Raw genomic sequence first — 25,419 nt, 5'->3', positions numbered from 1 at the left:
ATCATTGAGCCACGCCAGTGACACTTTCTTTGTACAGTTTTCCATTAATCACAGTGAACGCCTTGGATCTGCGAACAATCTGACGTGCTTCGACTTCGTCTTCTGGGAGTTCTTGTCTGAGTAAATATGCAATGTATGGCACTGTCTAGTCGGGCGTAATTACCAGGATCTCCATAACCAAGTCAATGATAGCAGGGACCTCGATTATAGTCGGATCAAAGGGACTTATCGGCTTAGGAGGTTCTTCGGTGAAGGGATCCTCCTGAACTGACGAGGAATGGAGATGTTCGACGAACACATTACTAGGACTAGGTTTCTGAGTGGACCCGATATTTGCCAAGTCAACAGTTGCTTGATTTTTGATTCGAGGAATGTGGTGGAGCTCTAGGCCCTCAAATTTCTTCTCTAGCTTTCTCACTGCATTGCAGTATCCTGTCATAGCGGGGTTCCTGACATCCCACTCTTTCATCACTTGATTAACTACCAAATCCGAGTCACCGTATACATTAGGCGATAGACGCCGAGTTAGATGGCCTACGTAATCTGTAGAGTAGTGCCTCGTACTCGGCCTCATTGTTAGAGGAATCAAAGTGAATTTGCAAGACATAACTGAGCCGATCACCTTTTGGGGACACGAAGACCACTCCGGCGCCGGAATCATTTAACATTTTGGAACCATCAAAGAACATAGTCCAATGTTCCGGGTTGTTGTTGTTCTATCCACTCGGCCATGAAATCTGCTAGTGCCTGGGACTTGATTGCTTTCTTTACTTCAAACTTGATATCCAAAGGAAGGAGCTTGATGGCCCACTTGGCAACTCGGCCAGTTGCATCCCGATTGTTCATGATTTCAGATAACGGGGCATCACTGATGACTGGAACCGAGTGCTCTTGGAAATAATGTGCAACTTTCTTCACTGTCAAGTAAATACCGTAAACGAGCTTCTGTTAATGAGGATACCTCTGCTTGGACGGTGTCAAGACTTCAGAGATGTAATAGACTGGTCGCTGAACTTTGTATGCTTTGCCTTCCTCCTCTCGCTCCACTGTGAGAACTGTGCTGACGACTTGGCTAGTGGCTGCAATGTATAGGCGCAGAGGTTCTTTGTTGTTAGGGGCAGCAAGCACCGGCTGGGTGGAGAAGGGCTTTGAGTTCAACAAATAATGCTTCTGCTTCAGGGGTCCACTCGAACGTATCAGATTTCTTCATCAGCCGGTACAAAGGCAAAGCCTTTTCTTGGAGGCGAGAAATGAACCGACTCAATGCTGCAAGACAAACTGTGAGCCTTTGGACGTCGTGGATGCACTCGGGGCGCTTCATTCGAAAAATTGCACTAATCTTCTCAAAATTTGGCGTCTATCCCTAGTTCGGAAACGAGGAAACCGAGTAACTTGCCTCTAGGCACTCCGAAGGTGCATTTGGACGGATTCAGCTTGATGTCATACCTTCTCAGATTGGCAAAGGTTTCAGCGAGATCAGTCAGCGGGTCGGAACCTTTGCGTGACTTGACCACGATATCATCCGTGTAAGCCTCAACATTGCGACTGATCTGAGTGAGAAGGCACTTCTGGATCATGCGCATAAAGGTCTCACCGGCATTTTTGAGACTGAATGGCATGGTGATATAGCAAAAACACCCGAAAAGGGTGATGAAAGCAGTCTTTATTTCATCTGGTCCGTACAATCGGATTTGATGGTACCCGAAGTACGCATCAAGAAACGACAACCGCTCTCACCCCAAACTGGAATCCACTATTTGGTCGATGCGAGGGAGTGGAAAATGATCCTTCGGGCAGGCCCGATTGATATGCTTGAAATCAATACACATACGGAGCAACTTGTCCTTCTTGGGAACCATAACGACGTTGGCGAGCCACTCGGAGTGGTAAACTTCGCGTATGAACTCTGCTGCCAGAAGCCGAGCCACTTCCTCGCCAATCGACTTTCTCTTTTCTGCTGCAGAGCGACGAAGATGTTCCTTCACAGGCTTAGCTTTCGAGTCAACTCTTAGACGGTGCTCAGCCAGCTCCCTGGGCACACCTGGCACGTCAGATGGTTTCCATGCAAAGATGTCCCAGTTCTCACGGAGGAACTGGATGAGCGCGGCTTCCTATTTGCTGTCGAGTGTCGTTGAAAATGTTGGTTGGAGCGGCTTCGGAATTACTCAGATGAACGTGAACCTGCTTTGTTTCTCCTACCGACTAAAAAGCGGATTCAGAAGCTGGTTTCTTGGAGCGCAGCAGGTCAATCGGATCAGCAATCCTCTTGTACTCTTCCAACTCCACCATTGCCATTTGCTCGTCAGCGATCTTGCAACCCTGTTGAAGACACTCTTCAACTCTCTGTTTATTTCCTGTAACAGTAATTACGCCCTTTGGACTGGTCATCTTCAATTTGAGGTACATGTAACATGTTCGGGCCATGAAACGCGCGTAAGTAGGACGACCAAGGATAGCATGATAGGCACTGTGAAATTCCACCACCTCAAACGTCAGTTTCTCCTTCCAGAAATTCTTCGAGACACCAAAAACTACGTCCAGGGCGATCTGACCGAGTGATTTTGCCTTCTTCCCTGGAATGACTCCGTGGAACTGCATACTGCTTTCGCTTAGTCGGGACATCGGGATGCCTATCCCCTTTAGGGTTTTAGCATAGAGTATGTTCAGCCCACTACCGCCATCCATTAGTACCTTGTGTAACCGAGTGCCTCCCATCACTGGATCAACCACCAGCGCTTGCCGCCCAGGGGTAGCAACGTGAGTTGGGTGATCCGATTGATCAAAAGTGATGGGATTTTTGACCACCTGAGGTATGTTGTAGTCACCGGAGCAACCATATTCAGCTCCCATTGATGACTTTCAGTCGGCTTTTACTCTTCACATCAGCAAAAATCACCAGAGTGGTATTGACCGTGGGATAATCCTCGGCTTTTTCTTCGTCATATTCATCGGGGCTCTTCTCACTCTGCTGGCCTTCGCCAAACTATTGGATCAGCAACCTGCACTGTCGAATGGTGTGCTTGGGTAGGATCAGATTTCCCTCTTCGTCCTTCTTCGTGTGGATGGCACACAGTAGGTCAAGGATGTCCTTTCCCGACTGGAACTTCTTCTTGGGTATCCAATTCCCTTTGGCCTTCCCCTTGTTCATGGCCTGTGCAGCCAGAGCAGCTGCTTCTGCTTGATTCGGGCCTTCAGCCTTTCGCTTTGGTTTCCGACTGGGATTACTGTTACCAGGGTCAGGTTCACGAGCCTTTCCCTTGCCACTACGCAGACGGTCTTCTTCCTCGCCATTCACGTACCGAGTGGCTATCTCCATCATTTGGCTCATCGTCAATGTTCCGGACCGACCGAACTTCAGGATAAGCTCTCGGTACCTGACGCCGGCCTTAAAGGCGCAAACTGCTTGGTGCTTAGTGACATTCTCGACCGGGTGATGTAGCGTGGTCCAGCGCTGAATGTAATCTCTCAAAGTTTCACTCGGCTTCTGAACACAATGCTGCAATTTGGTCAGCCCGGCAGGGCGCTTGCACGTTCCCTCAAAAGTTCTAATGAACACTCGAGCGAGATCCTCCCAGCAATATATACTGGAGGGAGCCAACTGATTCAACCACGCCCGAGCCGGCTCTTCTAACATCAAGGGCAGATGCTTCATGGCAACGTAATCATTTCCACCGCCAATCTTTACAGCCACTCGGTAATCTACCAACCATGTCTCTGGCTCCGACTCACTAGTGAACTTGTTCACCCCTGTGGCCAATCTGAAGTTTGGTGGTATCTTTGTGGCTCGTATGGCCGTGCTAAAACACTCGGGACCGGAGACGAAGGGGCCACTTCCACTCGGACGATCTCTGTTCAAGTTCTCTCGGTGGACTCTACCTATGTCGACTAGATTTTGTACGAGGACTGACCTCGCGTCGAACCCTGGATCACGGGGATCATTTGGTCCTCGTTGCTCATCACCGAACGGGCGCTGTCGTCGTACCGCCGGGGCGCATACGGCTCGTCCCTCGGAGGGGGCGTCAGCACTCAACGGCGGTGATATTGTGGAGCGAACCGCTCGTGGCCTTGCCCCAGGTACTGATCCCGGTGATAGCCCCGTCCTTCACACCGCGGGGGAGATCTTGGGCTATGAGCCGACTGAACTGTGTCCGCTCTGACTGATCAATTGTGTATCCTGTTGCGTGACTGAGAAACAGCCGAATTTTTCTCCCCAGCCGCTCTGAGCAACGCTCGAATCTACCCGAGGCCTTCTCCTGCCTCAGATCAAGATGGCTGGATGGACTCTGCGATCCAAGTTCTGAATCGGAATGTGGGATACCTGGCACTCATCTGGTGATTCACTCTAAAACAATTGTCGCCGCCGCCGATTGGAGCCCTGGGGTTGCCTGCGAGCCCGGTCTTCGAGTGGCTTCTAGAGCTCTTCAAGACGCGTGCATTCGGCTAGAGTGGCTATGCGCACGGCTTCCAAGGCCTAGGCCTCGGCGGTGGCGCCAACGATCGAAGTCTGGGGGATTTGCTCGCTCCTGCGCCGCAGTTCCTTCCTCTGCTGAGTGGTGAGAGGCTGCGGGTAGTACTCGTCATTAGCGTGCGATGGACATCCGTCCACGGACGCATCCCGAGAATAGCCTGGCGGGCTATGGGAACCAGCCATGAGTACCTCAGCAGCTGGGTCGCTGCTCTCGCACTCGGAAGGAATGTCCGAGTGATTGAAGGACTGATGAACAAGTTGTAGTGGGAGCTGTCAGGCTTGATTGCCGCGACGTGCTGAGCAGATGACTGCCGAGCCACCGCATGCTTCACCCACCGCTCGAGCGGCGATAGTGGAAAACGTCGTCGGGGCCGACTAGTATTGAGTCAACGGCTACCGGAGGAGGACGCCGCAGGAGCTCGCACGGAAGTGCGCCGCCCCGCGATAGGGAGCGTCGACGTCCAACGAGGCCTCTTGGAGCCACGCCGAGTCGTCGGCGATGAAGTTGAGAGCGTCGAATCGGATCTCGCGACCCAGGGACAATCTGGCACCGGAAACCATGGTGGTGATGAAAAACGCAACTACGCCGAAAGTCACCGTGACGCCTGCCCCAAGGTGGGCGCCAACTATCATGGGAAAAAGTCTGATAGTAGAGGTAGGGGGTATGTAGGAGAGGGCAGAGACCGGCTATGGCGAGGTTGTACACTCGGATTTACGAGTTCGGGCCCCTCTCGGAGGAGGTAACGGCCCTACATCTCGGTGTTGCGGGAGCTTTGTTGTATGGAGTGTTGGGTTAAAGAAGATGTGAACCCCTGTGTAGGAGTAGAGGGGGCGGCTTATATAGAGTGCGCTGACCCCTTATCAATGTAGCTGTTACCCAAGGGTTCAATGTAGATAATTTAAGGTGCGAGCGTTACAGGTAACGTCGATATTAAGTGGTCTTTACAGTGGCGTCTTGATTGCCTGACCGTTGCTATCCCGGAGCGTCCTTTGGTCTCCTGCCGTCGAGTGGCTCCAGGTGCTCCGAGTGAATAAAGGCGGTCGAGTGACGCCGAAGCTTCCGAGTGGACCTGATGTCGAGTGGCTCGTGGCTTCCAGGTCTTTCAGTCGATGACTTCTCCCTCCCTGGTTTTGAAGGACTTGTCTTCTTGTATATGACACCCTAGGGGTGGGTATGTAGGTCAGGCCTAAGACCCTACCCCCAGTATATGTCATCATCACCCACCTAGTAAGATATAAATTTATCACATGCAAACACAATGTAAGCTATTGAGTGGGTTACTTTTATGTATATTACAAGCATGATAAAGTGAGCCTACTGGCATGATAAAGATAGAGTAATGTTGCTTCAATTAGCTAGGCTGCTAGCTTGAAATGATGTTGAATACACTTTTGTTGCAACATCAAAAAAGTGAGCCATGACAAGCTAACCCCTTCTTTGTGTTTGGAAGGTGTTGTCTGAGTCCGTTGAGGAGGGGCGCTGCTGCCCGGCGCCGACACATGCCCATCATGGAGACGATGCGCCACCACGGTCTCGCCATCTCGACGCTGTCAGTTTACCCCATCCACAAAACAGCTCTAGTGGTGAGCTCGCCCTCGACACCTCCCACTGCCCAACCTCGACTCCGATCTTCTACACCCATCTCGCCTTCCCGCCATTAACATGTCGGCCCGCCGTGAGCTCGATGCCCGGCGACTTTCTCTGCTCCTGCCATTAACCACCACCGAAACGTGTCGAAAGCCTAGGTCCCTCCCTCCTAAGCGGCTCTATGTACCAACTTGTAGAAGGGGTTGTCTCGTCAGCATCTCGTCAAACCCGACGTCCTCCACCCCATTGTCTTGCCATTTTTTGGCAGGCATGGCCCCTTTTTTAGCTTCTTCTGCTCCCTTGCAAGATACATACGCTGGAGGGTGGTGGAGACATCGGATCAACAAGTTTGAGCTCCTCGATCTTGTTTGGATAGGATGTCCATATCAAGTTTCTTCTTTGTAGGCAGAAAATCCATTTCTTTTGCACGGTCATGTTCTTTCTCCATGTCCATCGATGCTACATGGCAGCGGCAGACCTACATTCACGCAGCCCGTGTCACAGGACATCGGGTAGAAATTGCACTTATACTTGTATAAGAGTTCATATTTGGGGCTTGGGCACCGGTAGAAAATAAACCCGGACACCTTTTGGACGAGATTGTTGGAGCGAGTGCAGGCGCGACCCATCTAGTTGAAGGCCCATCCTTAGCGAGTAAAGAAAACAAGCTAGCGATTGTTTGGATCCTACCACATTCGTACTTGTGTATCGTGCGCTTGTTCAGGTTGTGCCTACTCGCCTCCTCCTGTCGCGCTACGCCCGTCGCCCCTTCAGCAGTCGCCACACATCAGCCGCCCGCCCCTGCTCTCGTCCACTAGCGGCTGCAGATCACTAAGAGCAAGATTAATAACATAGCCAGCTGCTATCTCTATCTTTGTGCCACCTAGCCAACCTAAAATCCCACTCATATAATAGTTGCTGGCTCTATACACCATGTAGTTAATGCTTGACCTCACTTTCTTCTCTCACAAAATGCATTGGAGCTTGTGCTGCAGCTGGCTACAAGTTTACAGCCCACTCCTCTTCTCTCTACTCTCCTCTCTCCTCCACATCATCATAAATCTGAGGTGGCAACTTTTATAGCCTGCTTACATCATCCTATTATACTTGCTCTAAATAATCGAAGGAAATAGTATGGCTCTCAGTAAGGTCACCAATTTCTCTCAAACACATGTAGATATCTCAATTTTTCTCTAATTCTTTGCCCAAATTTAATGGCTAGCGTTATCAAATTCAAGGGTATACCAACTGAGATTTGGATTCTACGATTAGATATTTTTCCTTAGTGATTCACATCTGTTTGGAACTTTGGATTATTTGTCGACCATGCGGGAGCATTAAGAGTTTAAGACACAATGTCAAGTAAGTTTAACTTTGGATTATTTGACGACCAACCGGCCGCACGACCACCAACATCGACGCCAACCGGCCGCAGCACCACCACCATCAAGCCCACACTGGTCCCTCCGGCTGATCCCTTCTCGAAAAATGATGCCCACAAGAGGGAAACGATGGAAGGCGCCGCCATAATCCGATCCAAGAGAGTACGGATTTGAAGTTTCCCCCGAAGCAAGGGACGACAGGGAAGAGGAGTACATCACCACAGCAGCGTCTTCAAGAAGACAGCGACGCCCATAGACGCCGCCACTTCCGGCTCCGACCGTAGCCGAAGATAGACTTTCGCCCGGCATCGTCTCCTACTGCTCCGACCAAACCAAGCCACTTCACCATGTCTACCACCGCCCACCTCAGGCCACCAACCTCCACCCTCCTACATGCGCAGCCATGCTCCCGCCAGCGAGCTACCACAACGGCATCGAGCAGCAACCACCACAGTGCCTCGCAGGTCAGAGAGACACCCTGTGTGACGCCTTGCCCTAGCAACCCGTCACCTCCAGTTGGCGAGCACCAGGACCGGCAGCACCGAGCGCGCATCATCAACCACCGCCTCAAACCACCAAACGCCAGATCTAGAAGGAACCAGCCTGCCCGCGCCACAGGAAAACAGACCCAGCTTGAGCTTAGGTCGTCCGCTGCGCCGCACCACCTCCAGCTCCTCACGACAGTCCACCCGCCCAGCAACCGACCACCACAGGAACACGACAGCACCGTCAGACTGCACCCTAGAGCATTCCCCAGCACAAACACATGTGACGTCTGCCGATGCGCGCAGCACAACGAAGTAGAGTAGGAGCGCCCGGGAGGGGGGAGGCGCCGAGAGAGCTCCCGCCCAATGCTGCGCCCGAGCATCAGAACCTCGCGGCGATCGATAGTCAGGCCGCCGGAATCGGCCAAGCCAGATCCGTGCACCTACACGAGAAACACCGTCGTCGTGGTCATCGATGGGAGAGCTCCGCCGCGCCCGAGGCCTCCCCACGATGCGAGCAAGGTCCACGCCGCCGCCATCAGCCGCAGCAGCTTCGCCTTGCAGCTTCTTCCACCGGCGGCGGATAGGAGAGGTAGGGTCTATGGTGGCGATGCTAGGGTTGAAGTTTCGCCCGAATCACCCACAGCGGGAGCGACGCGAGGGCGTGGAAAAAAGGTCTTCTACCAACGTTCTCAAATTCAAGGGTCTAATAACTGAGATTTGGATTATGCGATTTGATAATTTTCCTTAGCGATTCACATCTATTTGGAACTTTGGATTTTTTGTTGACCATGCGGGACCATTAAGACACAATGTCAAGTAAGTTTAACTTCACAAGAATAAAGTTGGATCAACAAGCTTTATTTATTGTTTATGTCTACAAACACAAATAATGTAGGGCCATTTACATTTGTGCCCCTAACTTGATCCCACTACTCAGATTTGCCCCTAATTTCAAACGATGCTTAAATTTGCCTCTCTGCTGTTAGGTGTCCTTATAGAAATGCCCTTCAGCGTCGTTACCATCTGGTCAAAGGGCTTTGATCGTCTCGAAAAAAATAGCAAAAAAATCATAAAAATCTGAAATTTTGAGGGATCAAAGAAACTTAGGTGCCCAACATGCGTGCAGATTTTCGTGATGTTTGGACACTCTACGAGCTCATGGCAAAGGAAAAACAGTAAATTTGTACGCCCGTGAATAGTAAATTTTTTTGAAGTTTCTTGAAGTTTATTTTTTTGAAGTTTTTTCCAAGCCATATATTTTTACGCCCGTGAATAGTAAATTTGTACGAGCTCATGGCAAAGGAACAACAAAATAGCTTATTTTTTTGAAGTTTTTTCCGAGCCATATTTTTTTCCACGAGCTCCTACAATGTCCAAACACAACAAAATTTTGCACACCCGAGCATCTTGGATGCCAAAAAATTTCATGATTTTTGAATTTTCTTGCTATTTTTTGAATTTACTATTCACAAGCCTATAGATTTACTGTTTTTCTTTGCCATGACCTCGTAGAGTGTCCAAACAGCACAAAAATTTGCACGCACCTTGCGCACTTGAGTACCTTCGATCCCACAAAATTTCAGATTTTTTTTCTATTTTTTTGAGACAGTCAAAGCCCTTTGACGCCCTTTGACCAAACGGTAACGGCGCAGAAGGGCATTTCTATAAGGCTACTAACAGCAGAGGGACAAATTTGAGCACCCTTTGAAACTAGGGGCAAATCTAACTGGTGGGATCAAGTTAGGGGTATAGATGTAAATGTCCCAATAATGTAACTCCTTGCGATAACATAAAAATCGGAGAATTTCGGGTGAATTCATGTTGACTGGTCATATTTGTTGCTATTGTTTGAAGACCTTATGTTTTTATTGTTTAATTTTACACAATGAACCAGAATTTCAAGATTAACACTTCATTTTTCATATTTTTATTATTTGACATTTTCAGCTATTGAATGGGTTGCTTTTATGTATATTATTGCTTAGTATCCATATGGCTCATGGCGTAGGCATGGACACCGGGAAGTTTTTGGGAAGCTTCCAGTTGTTTCCTTTTTCGTTCGTTTCGAATTTGTGTTTTTTTTGTAGACCGGTTTTTGTGTGGTTTTTTCTTTCCTTTTTTCTTCATTTTTTCTTTTCATTTTTACTTATTTTTTCTTTCTTCAAAATGCACAAAGTTTTTTCAAAAACATTGAACTTTCTTTCAAATTCGATGAACTTTTTTTAAAATTGATGAATTTTTTCCCGAAATGGATGAACTTTGTTCACATTTGTGAACATTTTTTTAAAATACATGAACTTACTGAAATTTAGTACTTTTCTTCAAATCGATGATTTTTAAAAATTCATGAACTTTTCTACAAATCAATGATTTTTTTACAACGAACTCTTTAAATTCGTTAACCATTTAAAAATCTATGAACTTTTTCGAGCGTGCAAACTTTCTTCAAAAAGTCAACGGATATCTCGGGTCAATGGGTCAGGTTAAAGGTCAACACATCAAGTTAACGGCAGCCTGGTCAAGTTAACCAACAACTTGGGAAACAAAGAGGTAAACCGACGCTACCGAGAGCTGGCCACCTGTGCGCGGTGATGGGCCGGCCCACGCGAGGCAGAGTGTGAGCGGCAGTTGATCCCGAATCCATCCATTTAGTCCCACCTCGCCGGTTTGTCCACAATCCGTCCAACAAGGCGATCACAAAGACTCCCGTGGACATCCAAGTAGCACCTGTTCTTGTGAGCGACCGCGCCGTCACGTCCAAACCGTACATTTAGTCCCACCTCGCCGGATCAGAAGAACAATAGCCCCTTTAAATAAACGTTAACGAGCTTCCTTCACGTCCCGATTGAGACATCCGAGAGCTTTCGAGCCGATGATGACCGCTACTCCTTATACCTTGTTACGAAACGAGTGTCACGATGACGTAAATTGGAATGGCAAACTGAGGCTATAATTGACCCCCACCCTTTTTTTTGGCGGCTGCTACGAATCAGCCGGTTGATTTAGCAACAGATCAACCACCTGACTAACCGTCTGATCTAGTGTGCCTTACCGTTCGATTGCATGCTCTCAGCGATGCATCGCCCTGGGTCTTCCTCCTCTCTTGTACTACCATCTCCTCTCGCTCACGACAGCCTCTGGCTAGCAATGTTCACTCGTCGGAGCAGCACCCCCGGTAGCAGCGCCCATCACCGGGGTGTCGATTCTCGGTCACAACAAACCAACCGGAGCTGCCTGCGACCGCTGCATCGCAGCACCAGAAGCCATCCAGGTGCTGCTCAAAAAATGGCAACGCCGACGGCGATAAAAAAGCTTCAACGCAGCAGCTCCCATGGCAGCACCGCGGGCAAGCACCGGCGGCGCCCGATGGCACTCCATTGCAGCCTCGGCGGCGCCCGGCAGTGCTCCATTGCAATCACAGCGGCGCTCCATTGCAACCCCCGACGAGGTTCAACGACCTGTGCACGCTTCATTGCAGCTCCAGCGTGCTTCAATGCAGCTCCGGCAGAGCTTCATTGCAGCCCCGGCAAAGCTCAACGACCCCGCATGACGCTCCATTGCAGCCTCCGGCAGCACTCCATTGCAGCCCGACGCACTTCACTGCAGCATCACGAGCGGAGTGCGCCGCGTCGGACGCCGCTGTAGCACCACAGAACGCGTCGCGCCAGACACCGCTTTACAACACCATGAGCGTCGCCGCCCCGGCGAGATCCACGACCAGCCAATGCTACAAGGCCAGCCGCAACTTGCTTGCTGCAAAAAGGGTCATCACACCGGTGCGTCGGGGCCACCGCCAACGAGCGTTGCATCGAAGCCTCGGTGCCCCCTGCATTGTGAGCGTTGTATTGTAACGTCGGCCGCGCCGACAAGTGCTCGTGATTTGAGCTTGGCTGCCGGGGTGAGCTGCAAGCGAGATGAGAAGGGATGCTTTGGGACATGTTGGCAGAGGGTGGTGATTGTTGGCTCACGAGCCGTTTTTGTGTTAACGACGGGGACGAGCTGCTGGAGTGGAGGACAAATCTGAGCCATGCGGGTTCATGAGCAGAGGGAGACGAAGGGGAAAACAGATGGGTTAGACGTGTCACGTGTGGCTGTGGTTTGCTGCGGGAGGATAAGGCGTGCTAGTAGAGTGGTGCGTGGCCCGAGGACGACGCGTGTCAAGCGTCGAAGGTGGCTTATGGATAGACAAATTCAATCGGTTGATTTCAAATGTTTTCCTTTTTTTTTGCATCGGGAGTGTCTAATCATTGAAACACTTATCATCAGCCACCGGCTGATGGCGCGCACCCTCAGAGATTGATGTATTGCCTTTCGCCCCTCCAGCATCTTATGTGTAGCCCCGCCATTGCTCCACATGATACTTTGGTAACTGGGTTTCCACCGTGCAAAGTCGGCACACTCCCGCGCAATATTGCACAATCAACATTAGGCCCGGCGCTCCTCCCCAAGGAGGCCGTCGATTTTGCCAAAACGCTTCATGTCACTTCTGATGCATCCACTGTCTTGCCATTTTTTGCCAGGGATGCCCCCTTCTTGAGCTTCTTCCGCTCCCTTGCAGAGACATACACTGGAGGGTGGTGGAGTTGTCGGATCAACAAGCTTGAGCTCCTCGATGTTGGTTGGACTCGATGTCCATATCCAAGTTTCTCCTTTGTTGGCGCAAAATCATTTTCTTTCGCACAGTCATGTTCTTTCTCCACGTCCATCGATGCTACATGGCAGGGGCGGACCTACATTCACGCAGCCGGTATCACAAGACACCGGGTAGAAATTGCACTTATACGTGTATACTACTTCGTATTTGGGGCTTCGGCAGTGAAAATAAACCTAGACACCGGTTGGAGGATTGTTGGAGCGAGCGCAGGCGCGACCCATCTAGTAGCAAAGAAAACAAGGTAGCGATTGTTTGGATCCTACGTACGTGTGTATCGTGCGCCTGTTCAGTTGGTGCCTTCTCACCTCCTCCCGTCACGCCGCCGCCCGTCGCCCCTTCAGCAGTCGCCACACACCAGTCGCCCGCCCTGCTCTCGTCCGCTGGCGGCTGCAGATCGCTAAAAATTGAAGGAAATAGTATGGCTCTCAGGTAAGATCGCCAATTTCTCTGAAACACGTGTATATATCTCAATTTGTTAACTTCTTAAAATCTATGAACCTTTTCGAGCGTGTAAACTTTTTCGAAAAAGACAACTTTTTCCAAAAAGTCAACAGATAACTCGGGTCACTTTTTCCAAAAAGTCAACAGATAACTCGGGTCAATGGGTCAGGTTAAATGTCAACACATCTAGTTAACGGCAGCCTGGTCAAGTTAACCAACAACTTGGGAAACAAAGAGGAAAATTGAAGCGACCCGAGCTGGCCACCTGTGCGTGATGATGGGCCGGCCCACGCGAGGCAGAGTGTGAGCGGCAGTTGATCCCGAATCGATCCATTTAGTCCCACCTCGCCGGTTTGTCCAGAATCCGTCCAACAAGGCGATCAGGAAGACTCCCATTTAGCACCTGTTCTTGTGAGCGACCGCGCCCGTCACGTCCAAACCGTACATTTAGTCCCACCTCGCCGGATCAAGAGAACAATAGCCCCTTTAAATAAACATTAACAAGCTTCCTTCACGTCCCATTTGGAACATCCGAGAGCTTTCGAGCCGATGATGACCGCTACTCCTCACCTTGTTACGAAACGAGTGTCACGATGACGTAAATTGGAATGGCAAACTGAGGCTATAATTGACCCCCACCCTTTTTTTGCATCGGGAGTGTCTAATCATAGAAACACTTACCGTCAGCCGCCGGCTGATGGCGCGCACCCTCAGAGATTGATGTATTGCCTTTCGCCCCTCAAGGCATCTCCTGTGTAGCCCCGCCACTGCTCCACGATACTTTGGTAACTGGGTTTCCACCACGCAAAGTATAGTCGGCACACACTCCCACGCAATATTGCACAATCCATGAACTGCCGCAGGTCCGCCTAGCCCACGACAGTTCCAACAAAGGGTCAACATTAGGAGATGCCCCTCAAGGCATCTCCTGTGTAGCCCCGCCACTGCTCCACGATACTTTGGTAACTGGGTTTCCACCACGCAAAGTATAGTCGGCACACACTCCCACGCAATATTGCACAATCCATGAACTGCCGCAGGTCCGCCTAGCCCACGACAGTTCCAACAAAGGGTCAACATTAGGCGTGACGGTCCTCCCCAAGGAGCTTTTTTGCCGCCCCCTTTTTGAGCTTCTTCCGCTCTCTTGCAGAGACATACGTTGGAGGGTGGTGGTGCCGTCGGATCAACAAGCTAGAGCTCCTTGATCTTGGTTGGACTCGACGTCCATATCCAGTTTCTTCTTTGTTGACACAACATCCTTTTCTTTCGCACGGTCATGTTCTTTCTCCACAGTATTTTTCGAAGGGCACTCAGGTATGTCATTCAGATCATCGCCATCCTCGTGCATTCCACCGTCGCTAGATGTATGCTTGCAGGGCACGGAAGCATTACCTCGCGCCCTACCCCGGTTGTGTCCTCTTGTCCCTCTCACAAGAGCCCTACCAGCCTGGGAAAATTTGCCTCGCCCAAAACTTTGGGTTCCCGACACAGTTCTTCTTTCTGCCACCATCCATGATCCGTATTTGATCTCATCTTCCCCGTGAACCACGTCTCCACACTTCTTGATGTGACCAAGGATGCCACTGATAAGAGTTGGGATCCTATCAGGCCTAGCCCTCAGGTTGTAGGGGTGGAAGGGAGGATGGCAAGGTGATGGGCGCGAGCGGCGGCGCGGCGGCGCCATGGTCGCGCGGTGGAGGAAGAGAGGGCACAGGGGGAGGCAGCTAAGGTTAGGGTTCCGGCTCCTGAAGGGAGCCGAGCAATAGTTCTAACTTATTGCTTAATTCCAAAACATGACCTTACAAGTGTTTATATAATCCTCGATGAGCTAATAAAAATAAAGATGAGTTGGGCCAAGCCCCTAACTAGACGCGCCATTGGGCCTCCTCTGACTATAAGTGACGCCGGTCATAACAGCCACAAACCTCACAGAAGAAACATATCTTCTCATGATGGTGCAAATCTAGTCATTGGATAGGCCATTGCAATCTTGGCCCACACCCTAACATAGTTTCCCTCATATATAACCTATTAGGGTTCATACCACCCTCTTAACTTCGCCAATTCTCCTTCAAACTGATCAACGATCGCCTAGGATCTTTAAAGGTTAGGAAGGTCATGGATCTGAGCCCAAACGTGAGTCCTGTCCAACACAACATCTCTCGACCTACCCTTACCATAATATTCCTCAATGATCACCATGAGCCCCCGGAAGATTCACGACCCCTGATGCATCACCCGGTTCCAGTCACTTAAGCAGAAGACTTGGACCACGAAAAGATTGTCGTCCGCCTCACAAATTTCTGGATCATTGGCGAGTCGCCAGACAAACTTCATCATGTCCTTGAAAGCTTATGCACTAAATGGTTTCTTTTGTGTCGACCCAAGCCACCACGAGCCACCTTCCTGCCTTGGAGAGTTCTGATGTCTCCTCTCCTGCAAACACATCGTTAAGTTCAGAATTCTTCAGCCTCATCCTTTTCAGAGCCTCCTCCAAATCAATTCCTTCCTTCCCCTTCTTCTTTCTCGTTGAAGACAAGCCGAAGCCCCTGCACCCCGATGCCGCCATAGATCCAAAAATCACCGTGCCCCAAACCTCCCAAGAAGCAGCAACGCCAAGGCCCGGTGGAAGGATGAGCCGGACCCTTGTTCAGCCCAAACATGCACTGAGATCGAGGGGGAACAGAGCGGATGATGACGGTGAAGTTCTCGTGAACTCGACGGCGCTAGAATCGTCGGAGTAGGTAAACCAGGTTAGTTTTCGACACATTCCCTCTTGGACCTTCTAAGCTGTGCATCAGTCTTAACCTAGTGGGCCAAATTTACAAACCCATTAACACACAAAAACACAGAGACGAATGGAAACCAAAATCGCAACAGTTCATGGGCTGGGGCCAACCCCGCCCCTAGTTCATAGTCCCTTCCCCACAGTTCTTCTCCAAGGAATACACAAACACAAAGGGCGCAGTTGCTGCGGTGGGGGAGACACACCGGGATCAAAGAAAAAACATGGAGACTAAGCCCGGGGAAGCACATGGCAGCGATGCTGCTTACGATCCAGAGCACGGCCGCTTGGAGCCGCCCCATGGTTGGATTCTCTCACCCAACCAACTAACCTCCCTCCCCTGAGACTTCCATTTTTCCTACATGCTGGATCCTCTCACCCCAAACAAATTTAGCTAAAAATAATAATCTACTTGCATAGAAAATGTTCATGTGCCAAAAAAATCAAAAAAAGAATGAATACAAGGTAGTGTTGGGTACTTGAGTTAGAGATGGCTTACTGATGTGAAGACGGACCTTCCTGCAGAGCTGAATATACTGATTTCAAGAATAAAGAGGCTGAGAGAATATATACAATGACAGTGCACCTGAAACCTAGCAGCAATCAATGAGAGAATGAAATACACAAAGTAAAGAACCTAGCAGCAATCAATAAGAAACACACAAAGTAAAGAACTATGCAAAACTAACTGAAACCTTGAAACCTGAAGAAAAACTAATTGACTGAAGATTATGACTGAGAGCCTGTTCGGTTCCTCTCCGCTCCTCAACTGCGCTCCCCGAGCGAAGCAGGCTGCAGCTCATTTTGACGGAGCGGCTAAAACCGAGCTCCACAGCTGGAGCGAAGTGGAGAGATTCCGAACAGGTCTGAATATAACTAAGAACACTGGAAAAACACGGATGACAAAATAACTAAAATCAACTAGATAATGAACTTCAACTGCTACATGACCACTATTTACCATTATTGAACTGAATGGAATGCCCAATAAATGGCCTTGCATCCGTATACCTAAACAGAGAGTGTGTCCGTGCATCAGTATATTTTATTAACTTTTCGTAGTCCAACAATTTTGTGTGAATTAGTGTATCTGCTGCATACCTGAGAACTTATCTATCAAGCTACCGACAAACATTGCTAAAGCGGGTTCGTCATTAGACCATTCGCGTGATCTATCAGCATCGGATGCACCTGCTAACCTTCCCATAGCGTGAAAATTGCGCATTGGCTATAGAAATTTTGTGATAATTCTGTATGGTATATTGGTATGAAGTGGTTAAAACTTAAAACAATGGACAACAATATTGTGCGAAAGCAACATACTGGCCGTCCGTACCAAGATGGCCTTTGATCAAGATAGAACGCTTGTATAGTATGACCTAAAATTTAGACATTTTGGCGGACGCTCTTTTCATGTTCTACAGAAGGGAGCACACTGTAGGTGAACATTGGAAAATTTTCTAGATCAGGGATGACTGGTTAATGCCTCTAGTGCCAACAAGGATAGCTGCAATTCTAAGCATGATGCTGGCTTACATGTTAATGCTTTGTCTGAAGAGAACCATAAAGATGCATCACCTCAAAAAGAAGCAAGTAACTGCTGTCTCCGTTCTGGCAATGTTATGTATATAAACTACTACAGTTTCGGTCAAACAGCAGCATAAGCCACTGGAGAGTTAAAGCACAAGCTTTCAGAGAATGAGGAAGGAAAGAAGCATGGCCCGGATGCAGTTTCTTTTCGGCTAAAAACAATATATGTAAGAAATATGTTAATGTTTTTGCACTGACTGGTCAAAAGTTATCTGTGGAGCTCCTAAAGGAAAAATGTGGCTGGTGCAACTCCTGCCAAATCAGTGGTGGTAGTGATTGCATTTTCAGATTTGAACTGATGGTAAGTGTATGGAGAGTCCTAAGCATGGTTTTCGAGTCGTGACTCATCCGGTCGCTCTGGGGTAGCGAATCGGAAATAGTCGAGCCTGCAGTTGCGACTCGTGACTGGAGATGAAAGGGGTAGCACCAATTGAGGAGAAGCTTGTCCAACATCGTTTGAGATGGTTTGGGCATATTCAGCGCAGGCCTCCAGAAGCTCCAGTGCATAGCGGACGGCTAAAGCGTGCGGAGAATGTCAAGAGAGGGCGGGGTCGACCGATTTTGACATGGGAGGAGTCCGTTAAGAGAGACCTGAAGGATTGGAGTATCGACAAAGAGCTAGCTATGGACAGGGGTGCGTGGAAGCTTGCTATCCATGTGCCAGAGCCATGAGTTGGTTGCGAGATCTTATGGGTTTCACCTCTAGCCTACCCCAACTTGTTTGGGACTAAAGGCTTTGTTGTTGTTGTTGTTGTTACCGACTAGTCGACGACTAGTCATGCGACTCGAAAACCATGGTCCTAGGCCATGTGTTGTTGGTCCTTTGTCAGAAAAGAACAAGTCATACTGTCCTTGCTACACATAGTATGTTGTCGATTGAAAAATGCCTGAATTGTTTGCTGTCTGGTCCATGGCAAAATCCACAATATAGCATGTATTTGTGTAAGGCAGTTCTGATGGCTTCAGATGTATCATCACTGAAGCAGCCTCTTCTCACGGTATAACTTTTTGAACGCTTTGTCCTTATTAAAGGCTTTATTTAATCTGCATGTACCAAACTCTCACATGATTATCTCCCAATACTCTGCAGTTAGAGTCCATCTGCGACGTGTTGCCTTCTCAGGAGAATGGCAAAAGTCAGCACACTTTGTTGAAGTTGTTGGGTCTGCAGCTCATATCTTGGTCCGTACATCTAATAAGTCTGCAGGTTATGCAATTGCTAGAAAGCCAGGGAGGAAGATTACTTTTTTAGAAGCGAATATGGTAACAAAGATTACTTGGTGTATGAATGAAAGAGCAACCATTGGCATACCCATTGTGTTCGTCGTTATACTGTGATGTAGGGTGCTATGTTCCTTATGCAGAAGATCTTTCCTAGTGGTTTTCTCATTATCTTCGTCACCAAACAAAAATAAAATAATATAATATATATTAAAAGGATGGCAATATTCAGTTTCAAATAGAATATGTTTACCTATAAGAATTGAGGGTTCGGATCTGCAGACTACCCATGCAGCTCACTGTACGTGCACAATTGGACTGTTTGGAAGTATCTATCTCACTCATGGGATTTTTTGCAATCGAAATTAGTAAGCCCTAACTTAGTGTCAGGAAATGCAGAGCACCACATGCTCGTTTCCTTCAACAGAGCGTGCTATTACCAATCAAACGTACAGATGCAAAGCCCTTGAATAATTAGAAGCATTAATCAAATATAATCGCACCACAAATTTGTCAATACCATAAGCAGTACTACCGAAGTTTGCTCAGGAACTTCCAATTGGAGCAATATTCGACAACTTTTAAGATGATAAAACTCTTCTGTCAGCCTAGCAACCTCTATGCTTACTATAAATCATAATCCACTTAAATCGTCTGTGTGTTGGATCCATTATGTACCATTCTAATAAGTTCTAGTTGGTTCGTGTTGGTAAAAGCTTGCACACATCATATTTAAAATTAGTGAGAAGCACAAGTACTTCACATTCAGTCTTGAACCAAAGGAAATAACATCATACTCCCTCCGTAAATTAATATAAGAGCGTTTAGAACACTAAAATAGTGATCTAAATGCTCTTATATTAGTTTACAGAGGGGGTATTTGAAACAATGAAAAAGATGTTGCACTCTTTCTAGGAAAAGATGTATATTAACCCACTAACTTATTAGCGTTGAATGCAGCAAAACATGGATTTTCAAGCCTTCAGAGCCAAATGGAAGTGATTAAAAGACAAAACCTTTGCAAGTAAAGCTTTCCCTGTTCCCCATACAGTATGACTCCCTTCGGAGGCCTGAATCCAATGTCCTCATATAGCTCAGGAAGTTCAGCTGCTTCTTTGATCTCTTGAATTTGAGCATCTAAACCACCCATGTCAGCACAAGACTCCAAAGGTGTCATTTTAATTTTCATGACAGAAACCATAGGAACAACTTCATCTTGCCAAATTTCAACCACAGAGAGAACCTGAAAAAAAGACGGGTAAAGTTCATTAAATGAATACTCCGATGCAGAATTGAAATTCATCACATCAAACAGATACTCCGATGGCCTAATTTAACCAGTCCTCTCTCTGAGTATATAAATAAATAAGCCGCAAAAAGAATATGAGAGCTGAAGACTTAAATGCATATTTTGAAGAAAAAGGGCTAAACCACAACAAGTACAGTAGCACGCACGTGTTTGAAGCAAGATGCTGGCCTAATCTAATCTGTCCTCTCTAGTTGGGTAGAGATGCCTCATAATTTTCTGAACTCCAATTTAGGTACTCCCTCCAAACCATATTACTTGTCGCTCACTTATTACAACTTTGCCTCAGATAATGTGAAACCACAGTTAACTAGCTCCCCACTTCCCCAAGCAGCTGTGATGGACTTGAACGACATATCAAGCAACTCTGAGCAACATTGATTGTTTCAGTATTAGTGGAGAGAAGATAAAAATATATGAACATGTTAACAGTTTTTAATTTTGACACATTTATGCAACGCACAAATTTACACCATATGCAACAAAGATCCATAATTGCTGATTCTAATCTGATTGAGCAGCAAAAAGAAGCATGATGGTGTAGCACAAATACAAATACGCATGATGATGCATAGAAAAGGATTAAAGGATGGGGGTGACCTTGAATGACGACGGCGGTGAGGAAAGGTGCTGGAGCGGCGGGCGTACTGCTCCGAGAATTTGTCCGGGCCTTCTCCATGGGCTGGCTGCTGCAGAAAGAAACCACCTCGGAGATGGTCGCCGGGACGCCGAGCCGCTAGGGTTTGGCGGAAGCGCAGCCAGAGAGGGAGTCCACGGCCCTTGGTGGCTCGCGTCGGCGCCGTCGCAGGATCTGGCCGGCATCGCCACCACCGGATCAAGCCGGAATGACTCCTCCCGTCGAAAAAAATCGATCTTTTCCAAGGGAGTACAGGACGGATCAAGCCGGAATGACTCCTCCCGTCGAAAAAAATCGATCTTTTCCAAGGGAGTACAGGACGGGGATGGCGGAGCTTTGAGAAGGGGGCGGGGGCTGCTGCAAGGAGAGAAGGAATCGGGGGCAGAGGAGGATGAGGTAATTGCGGACGGATAAAAAAAATTGGAATGGCAATTTATTTATAAGGCCTCCTTAGCGAGAAATGCAAGATATTCGACTCCCATCAGGATTCGAACTCTGTTTGGTGGACGTGTCACTCCGACCGCAACCATTGGGCTACTCCCCCTTTCTCGCTTATTGCGCTTCAGTCCTCTTTTAATGATTTGCGCCTGTTTCGTGTTTGTTTCGTTTTTGTTGCTGGGTCGTATTTATGTCCTTCTTTCGACTCGGCCACGTAACAGCTTTTTGAGACGTGCATAGCTGTTCTATGGGACCTCCTATGTGACGCGCTCCTTACCTCCAGCTTAGGAGGCATTCTCGCTAGCCACTCCGACCCATGAGCCCTACTGACATTCAATAAGGGCAAACTAGTAAAGAATGTAAAGACAGAGATCCGATCTTTTTCAAAGTTTTCGATCATTCTCTTGGAAATTATGAACAAAGTTATAAAAATTTGAGCAATGTTTGAAAGTGTGAATAGAATTTTGAAATATGGAAAAAAAATTTGAACACTTACCGAAACATGTGAACAAATTTTGAAATTCGAACAAAAATTTAAAAACATGAACAATTGTCAAAAATTGTGAAGAATAATTGGAAAATGTGAACATATTTTAAAATTCAGAAACTTTTTTGAAGTTTTGAACAAAAATTTAAAACAGGGACATTTTTGAATTGTTGAAAATTTTACAAATTCCAGAAGATTTTTTGAAAACACAAACATTTTTCTAATTTGAGATTTTTTTTGAAAAAGGGAACATATTTAGTAGTGTTGAACATATTATAGAAAAGGCGAACAAATACTGAAAATTCAGAGTTTTATTAAAAGCCAAACATTTATTTTAAAAGAAAAAAAAAGAAAAACACGAATAACTTTATGAAAGGCAAAAACATTTTTTCAAACATGAGCAGTTTTTGAAAATGAGAACAAATTTTTAAAAAAAAATTCTAAAATTTCAACAAAGGCATTTTTTAAAATCATGAACATTTTTTGAAAATCACGAACATATTTTAACACCCAAACGTTTTTGAAAAATTTGAATAAAAAGCATTTGCAACATTTTATGAAAAGAGGAACATTTTCTTAAAATCACAAACATTTTTAGAAATTAAGAATATTTTTTAAAAACAACCTTTTCTAAATTTCGAACATTTTTTAAAGGCAAGAACAATTTTTCTAAATTTAAGAACATTTTTGGAACATGAACTTAGTTTAAAAAAGATTAAATAACCTTGAAAAGAAAAAAAGAAACAGAAAACGAAAAAAAGAAAAGGAAAGGAAAAGAAACAGAAACAGAAAAAAACAGAAAAACCAGTAAAAGAAAAAAACGGTTCAAAGAACTACTAGAAGTTTCTCTCCCATAGGAGGCTAATTAAGGGCAAGGGCGATAAGGTCATTTTCACTGTGTCAAACCATAGTGAGAATGACATGAACAGAACGGGCTCGACGAGACGAAGGCGTAGGCGTTGGAATCACCTCAATCAGAATTACAAATGAAAAGTTGTGGCCGTTCACTTTTTTAAGCAGAAAAGGGGCTAAACAGTGAAGATTCACAATATAACCACCTCGGCCGGCTGAGCTGAAAAAGAGAAAATGTATTTTGTATGTTACGCCTTCAGAACATAGGAAACGTACTTCCAGCCGAAGCAAAACCGGAGTACGCTTTTGGGAGTGGAAAATGTGTTCCTCGTAATACGTTTCCACTTAAAGTGGTCAACGGGGCCACCAGGTCAGTGCGTGAGTGACTACATGCGGGGCCCGCCGGGCTTATCTCTCTCCTCCCGCTCCCTTTCTTCAAGCTCGCGACAGAGAACAGAGGCGGGGGAAGGCTCGGCCGGCGACTGGCCTGGCTGGCTCCGACCGCCTCCGGGCGTCGGGAGGGCGCCGGCGAACGAGACTTGGCCCACCGCATCCATCCAGAGGGGGATCAGGCGCCGGGGAGGGACGGGACTGCGGCGCCGCGCGGTAACAGAAAACAGGGGAGGCGGTGGCCGATCTTGGGGACGGCGGCCTGAGGCACTCCGGAGAAGAATGGAGGGGCTGGGGAGGGTCTCCGGAGTGTGGGTGATCTACTGGTGAGGATTAGAGGTGGAGGGGAGGCTCGGGTCGGCCGAATTTGAGCGGAGCACCGCGGCGAGGCTTCGGCCATGGGAGGGGCAGGAGAGCTAATCGAGCTCGTTTGACAGGCCAGGGAGGGGTAGTGGAGCAAGGCGAGGCTGGTGGTGAGATCGAGGGGTCTCGGGGCTTCCTTATATAGGCGGGGCAAGGGAGGCCGAGCCTATAAATGCGCAGGAGAGAAGCGGACGGGCGCCATAAATGCGCTGTCGGCTACCGCTCACCCGTGGGTGTGCGGCGACGAGCGCCGACGGAGAAGCTGCCGGAGTGGGAGATAGGTCCAGGGAGAAGGCGACGGCACGAGGAACCTGTTGGACATGGCTGGGTGCGGAAGACGACGAGAGAGGGAGTGGCCGGAGATAGAAGATGTCCTGGACGCGGCCAAAGACAGCAGAGCGCGTGCATGACATGCCAAAGCCCAGGATCACCGCTTGCACTAGTGCCCACAGTGCCACACGGTCGGCCAAATGACATCTGGGGTGGAGTCCCTCCAGAGTGGGTTGCAAGTGAGGTGGTATCTCGGTTAAATACGCAGTGGTTGGGTTGTACTTAAGCTCTGAAGTTTGTTGTTGCAAACTAGATCATGAAACTATGATCAACTTAGTGAGGTTAAGATGCAGAAAATATGCGAGGGAGGTTTAGGATAGGAAGCACTACAATCCTGTAAATTTTGAGATGATTTTAATCAGTATTTAATATAGTTGCTTTACAACTACATAAATTGGTCCAGAAACAAGAGCAGGAAGAAGCACTCACATGGAGTGATGGATTGAGGTGAAAATTAACATGGCAGGGTTATTTGGTCATATGAGAGTGCCATAAAAATTCCATGCCATTTGGTCAAGCCAAAATGGTACTTTCTTCATGCAGCACCTCTCTGGACAGAAACTTAAGAAAAATCCTGAGGCAAAATGGCTAGATAAAATGACCCAAATCTTGTGGAGATAAATTATATGGGTGGGAGAAGACCCTGAAAAATTTTCAGCCATAATGGAGCAAGATAAAATACACTTGCTTCACTAACTGAAAATTTGGACATAAACAGAGAATTTCTGCTAAGCTCACATGGATGCATTTAATGAGATAAAATCTTGAGGAGGGTCATGATTTGATGATAGGAAGGACCATGCAAAATTTCAACTCAATTGGATTAACCTAGCTAGTACTTTCTTCACAATGAATTCCCTCAGACAGGAACTTTGAAAAATTGCTCAGGAATATTTACTAGGAAAATGGAGTTGAATTTTGGCATGAGGCAATGATATGGACATTAAAAGGTGTCCAAAAAGTTTGGCGTCAATTGGGCAAAGGTAAATGGCACTTACTTCACAAACTGCCATTTAGGACAGAATAGGAAAGGAATTAATTGAGCATGATAAGGAACATGGAAAATGAAATATTTTGCCATATTTGAGGAAGATATGACCCAAAAAATTTATGAAAATTATTTAGGATTTTTAGGAGTGATGGAAATATAGGTTGCTTCACAACCTAGGGCAAACTGGGTTATTCCTTTAAGAGATAAAGGAATATTCCCAAGGAAAAGAATATTGGGGTTGGGCTAGGATGAAAATGTCAAGGTCTTGGGATGGATATGAGGATGACAAGCCACTGAAAAGGAAGAAGAGGTCATCTTCTCCAGTTTCCAGACCACATAGCCACCGAAAAAGAAAACTCAAGCAAAAATCTCAGAAAATCAAAAGAAAAAGAAAGGGCCAAAAATCAGGCTGTGACAGGGATGCTCGCCACTTGGAGTAGATTTTTAACTTAAGCGAAACTGGTTCACGGCTAAGCCCCCGAGTGGGAGGGATGCTCGCCACTCGGAGTAGGTTTTAAACTTAGGCGACGCTGGTTCGCAGCTAAGCTCCCCAAGTGGGAGGGATGCTCGCCACCCGGAGTAGGTTTTTAACTTAGGTGAAGCTGGTTCGCGGCAAAGCCCCCGAGTGGGAGGGATGTTCGCCACTCGGAGTAGATTTTTAACTTAGGCAAAGCTGGTTCGCGGCTAAGCCCCCGAGTGGGAGGGATGCTCGCCACTCGGAGTAGATTTTTAACTTAGGCGAAGCTACTTCGTGGCTAAGCCCTCGAGTGGGAGGGACGCTTGCCACTCGGAGTAGGTTTTTAACTTAGGCAAAGCTGTTTTGCGGCTAAGCCCCCGAGTGGGAGGGATGCTCGCCACTCGGAGTAGGTTTTTAACTTAGACAATGCTGGTTCATGGCTAAGCTCCAGAGTGGGAGGGATGCTCGCCACTCGGAGTAGGTTTTTAACTTAGGCGAAGCTGGTTCGCGGCTATGCCCCCGAGTGGGAGGGATTCCTGCCACTCGGAGTA

At 47.6% G+C, this 25,419-nt stretch overlaps 1 protein-coding gene across 9 annotated transcripts; it reads right to left on the bottom strand.

Annotated features, from left to right (window-relative positions):
• Positions 1-5,263: 5,263 nt before the first annotated feature.
• On the bottom strand, positions 5,264-21,405 carry LOC119337898 (probable 26S proteasome subunit rpt4). Of its 9 annotated transcripts, none has more exons than XM_037610138.1 (4): positions 20,524-21,403; positions 19,634-19,860; positions 16,306-16,399; positions 5,264-5,693 (listed from the first exon to the last, which is right to left on the bottom strand). In XM_037610138.1, the coding sequence occupies exons 1-4, from the start codon at positions 20,743-20,745 to the stop codon at positions 5,664-5,666; spliced, it is 573 nt and encodes a 190-aa protein (XP_037466035.1). In that variant the 5' UTR covers positions 20,746-21,403; the 3' UTR covers positions 5,264-5,663. The 9 variants fall into 9 exon arrangements, 8 of the variants coding, with proteins under 8 accessions (XP_037466035.1, XP_037466036.1, XP_037466030.1 ...); XM_037610139.1 differs by lacking the exon at positions 5,264-5,693 and adding an exon at positions 8,437-8,961 and having other exon boundaries at positions 16,306-16,392; positions 20,524-21,401; XM_037610133.1 differs by lacking the exon at positions 5,264-5,693 and adding an exon at positions 9,292-12,977 and having other exon boundaries at positions 16,306-16,392; positions 20,524-21,405.
• Positions 21,406-25,419: the final 4,014 nt, after the last annotated feature.

The sequence above is a fragment of the Triticum dicoccoides genome, chromosome 7B (genome assembly GCF_002162155.2).
Source record: "Triticum dicoccoides isolate Atlit2015 ecotype Zavitan chromosome 7B, WEW_v2.0, whole genome shotgun sequence".
Taxonomy (NCBI): Eukaryota; Viridiplantae; Streptophyta; class Magnoliopsida; order Poales; family Poaceae; genus Triticum; species Triticum dicoccoides.
Note: the sequence above shows the minus strand (reverse complement) of the source record. Positions and strands in the feature narration are given on the sequence as shown.

Coding starts and splice junctions, on each gene's coding strand:
- LOC119337898 (XM_037610133.1), bottom strand. CDS start 20,745: ATGCCGGCCAGATCCTGCGACGGCGCCGACGCGAGCCACCAAGGGCCG. Junction 19,861..20,523: donor CACCGCCGTCGTCATTCAAG/GTCACCCCCATC, acceptor TCTTTTTTTCAG/GTTCTCTCTGTGGTTGAAAT. Junction 16,393..19,633: donor GGAAAGCTTTACTTGCAAAG/GTTTTGTCTTTT, acceptor GCTAGGTTTCAG/GTGCACTGTCATTGTATATA.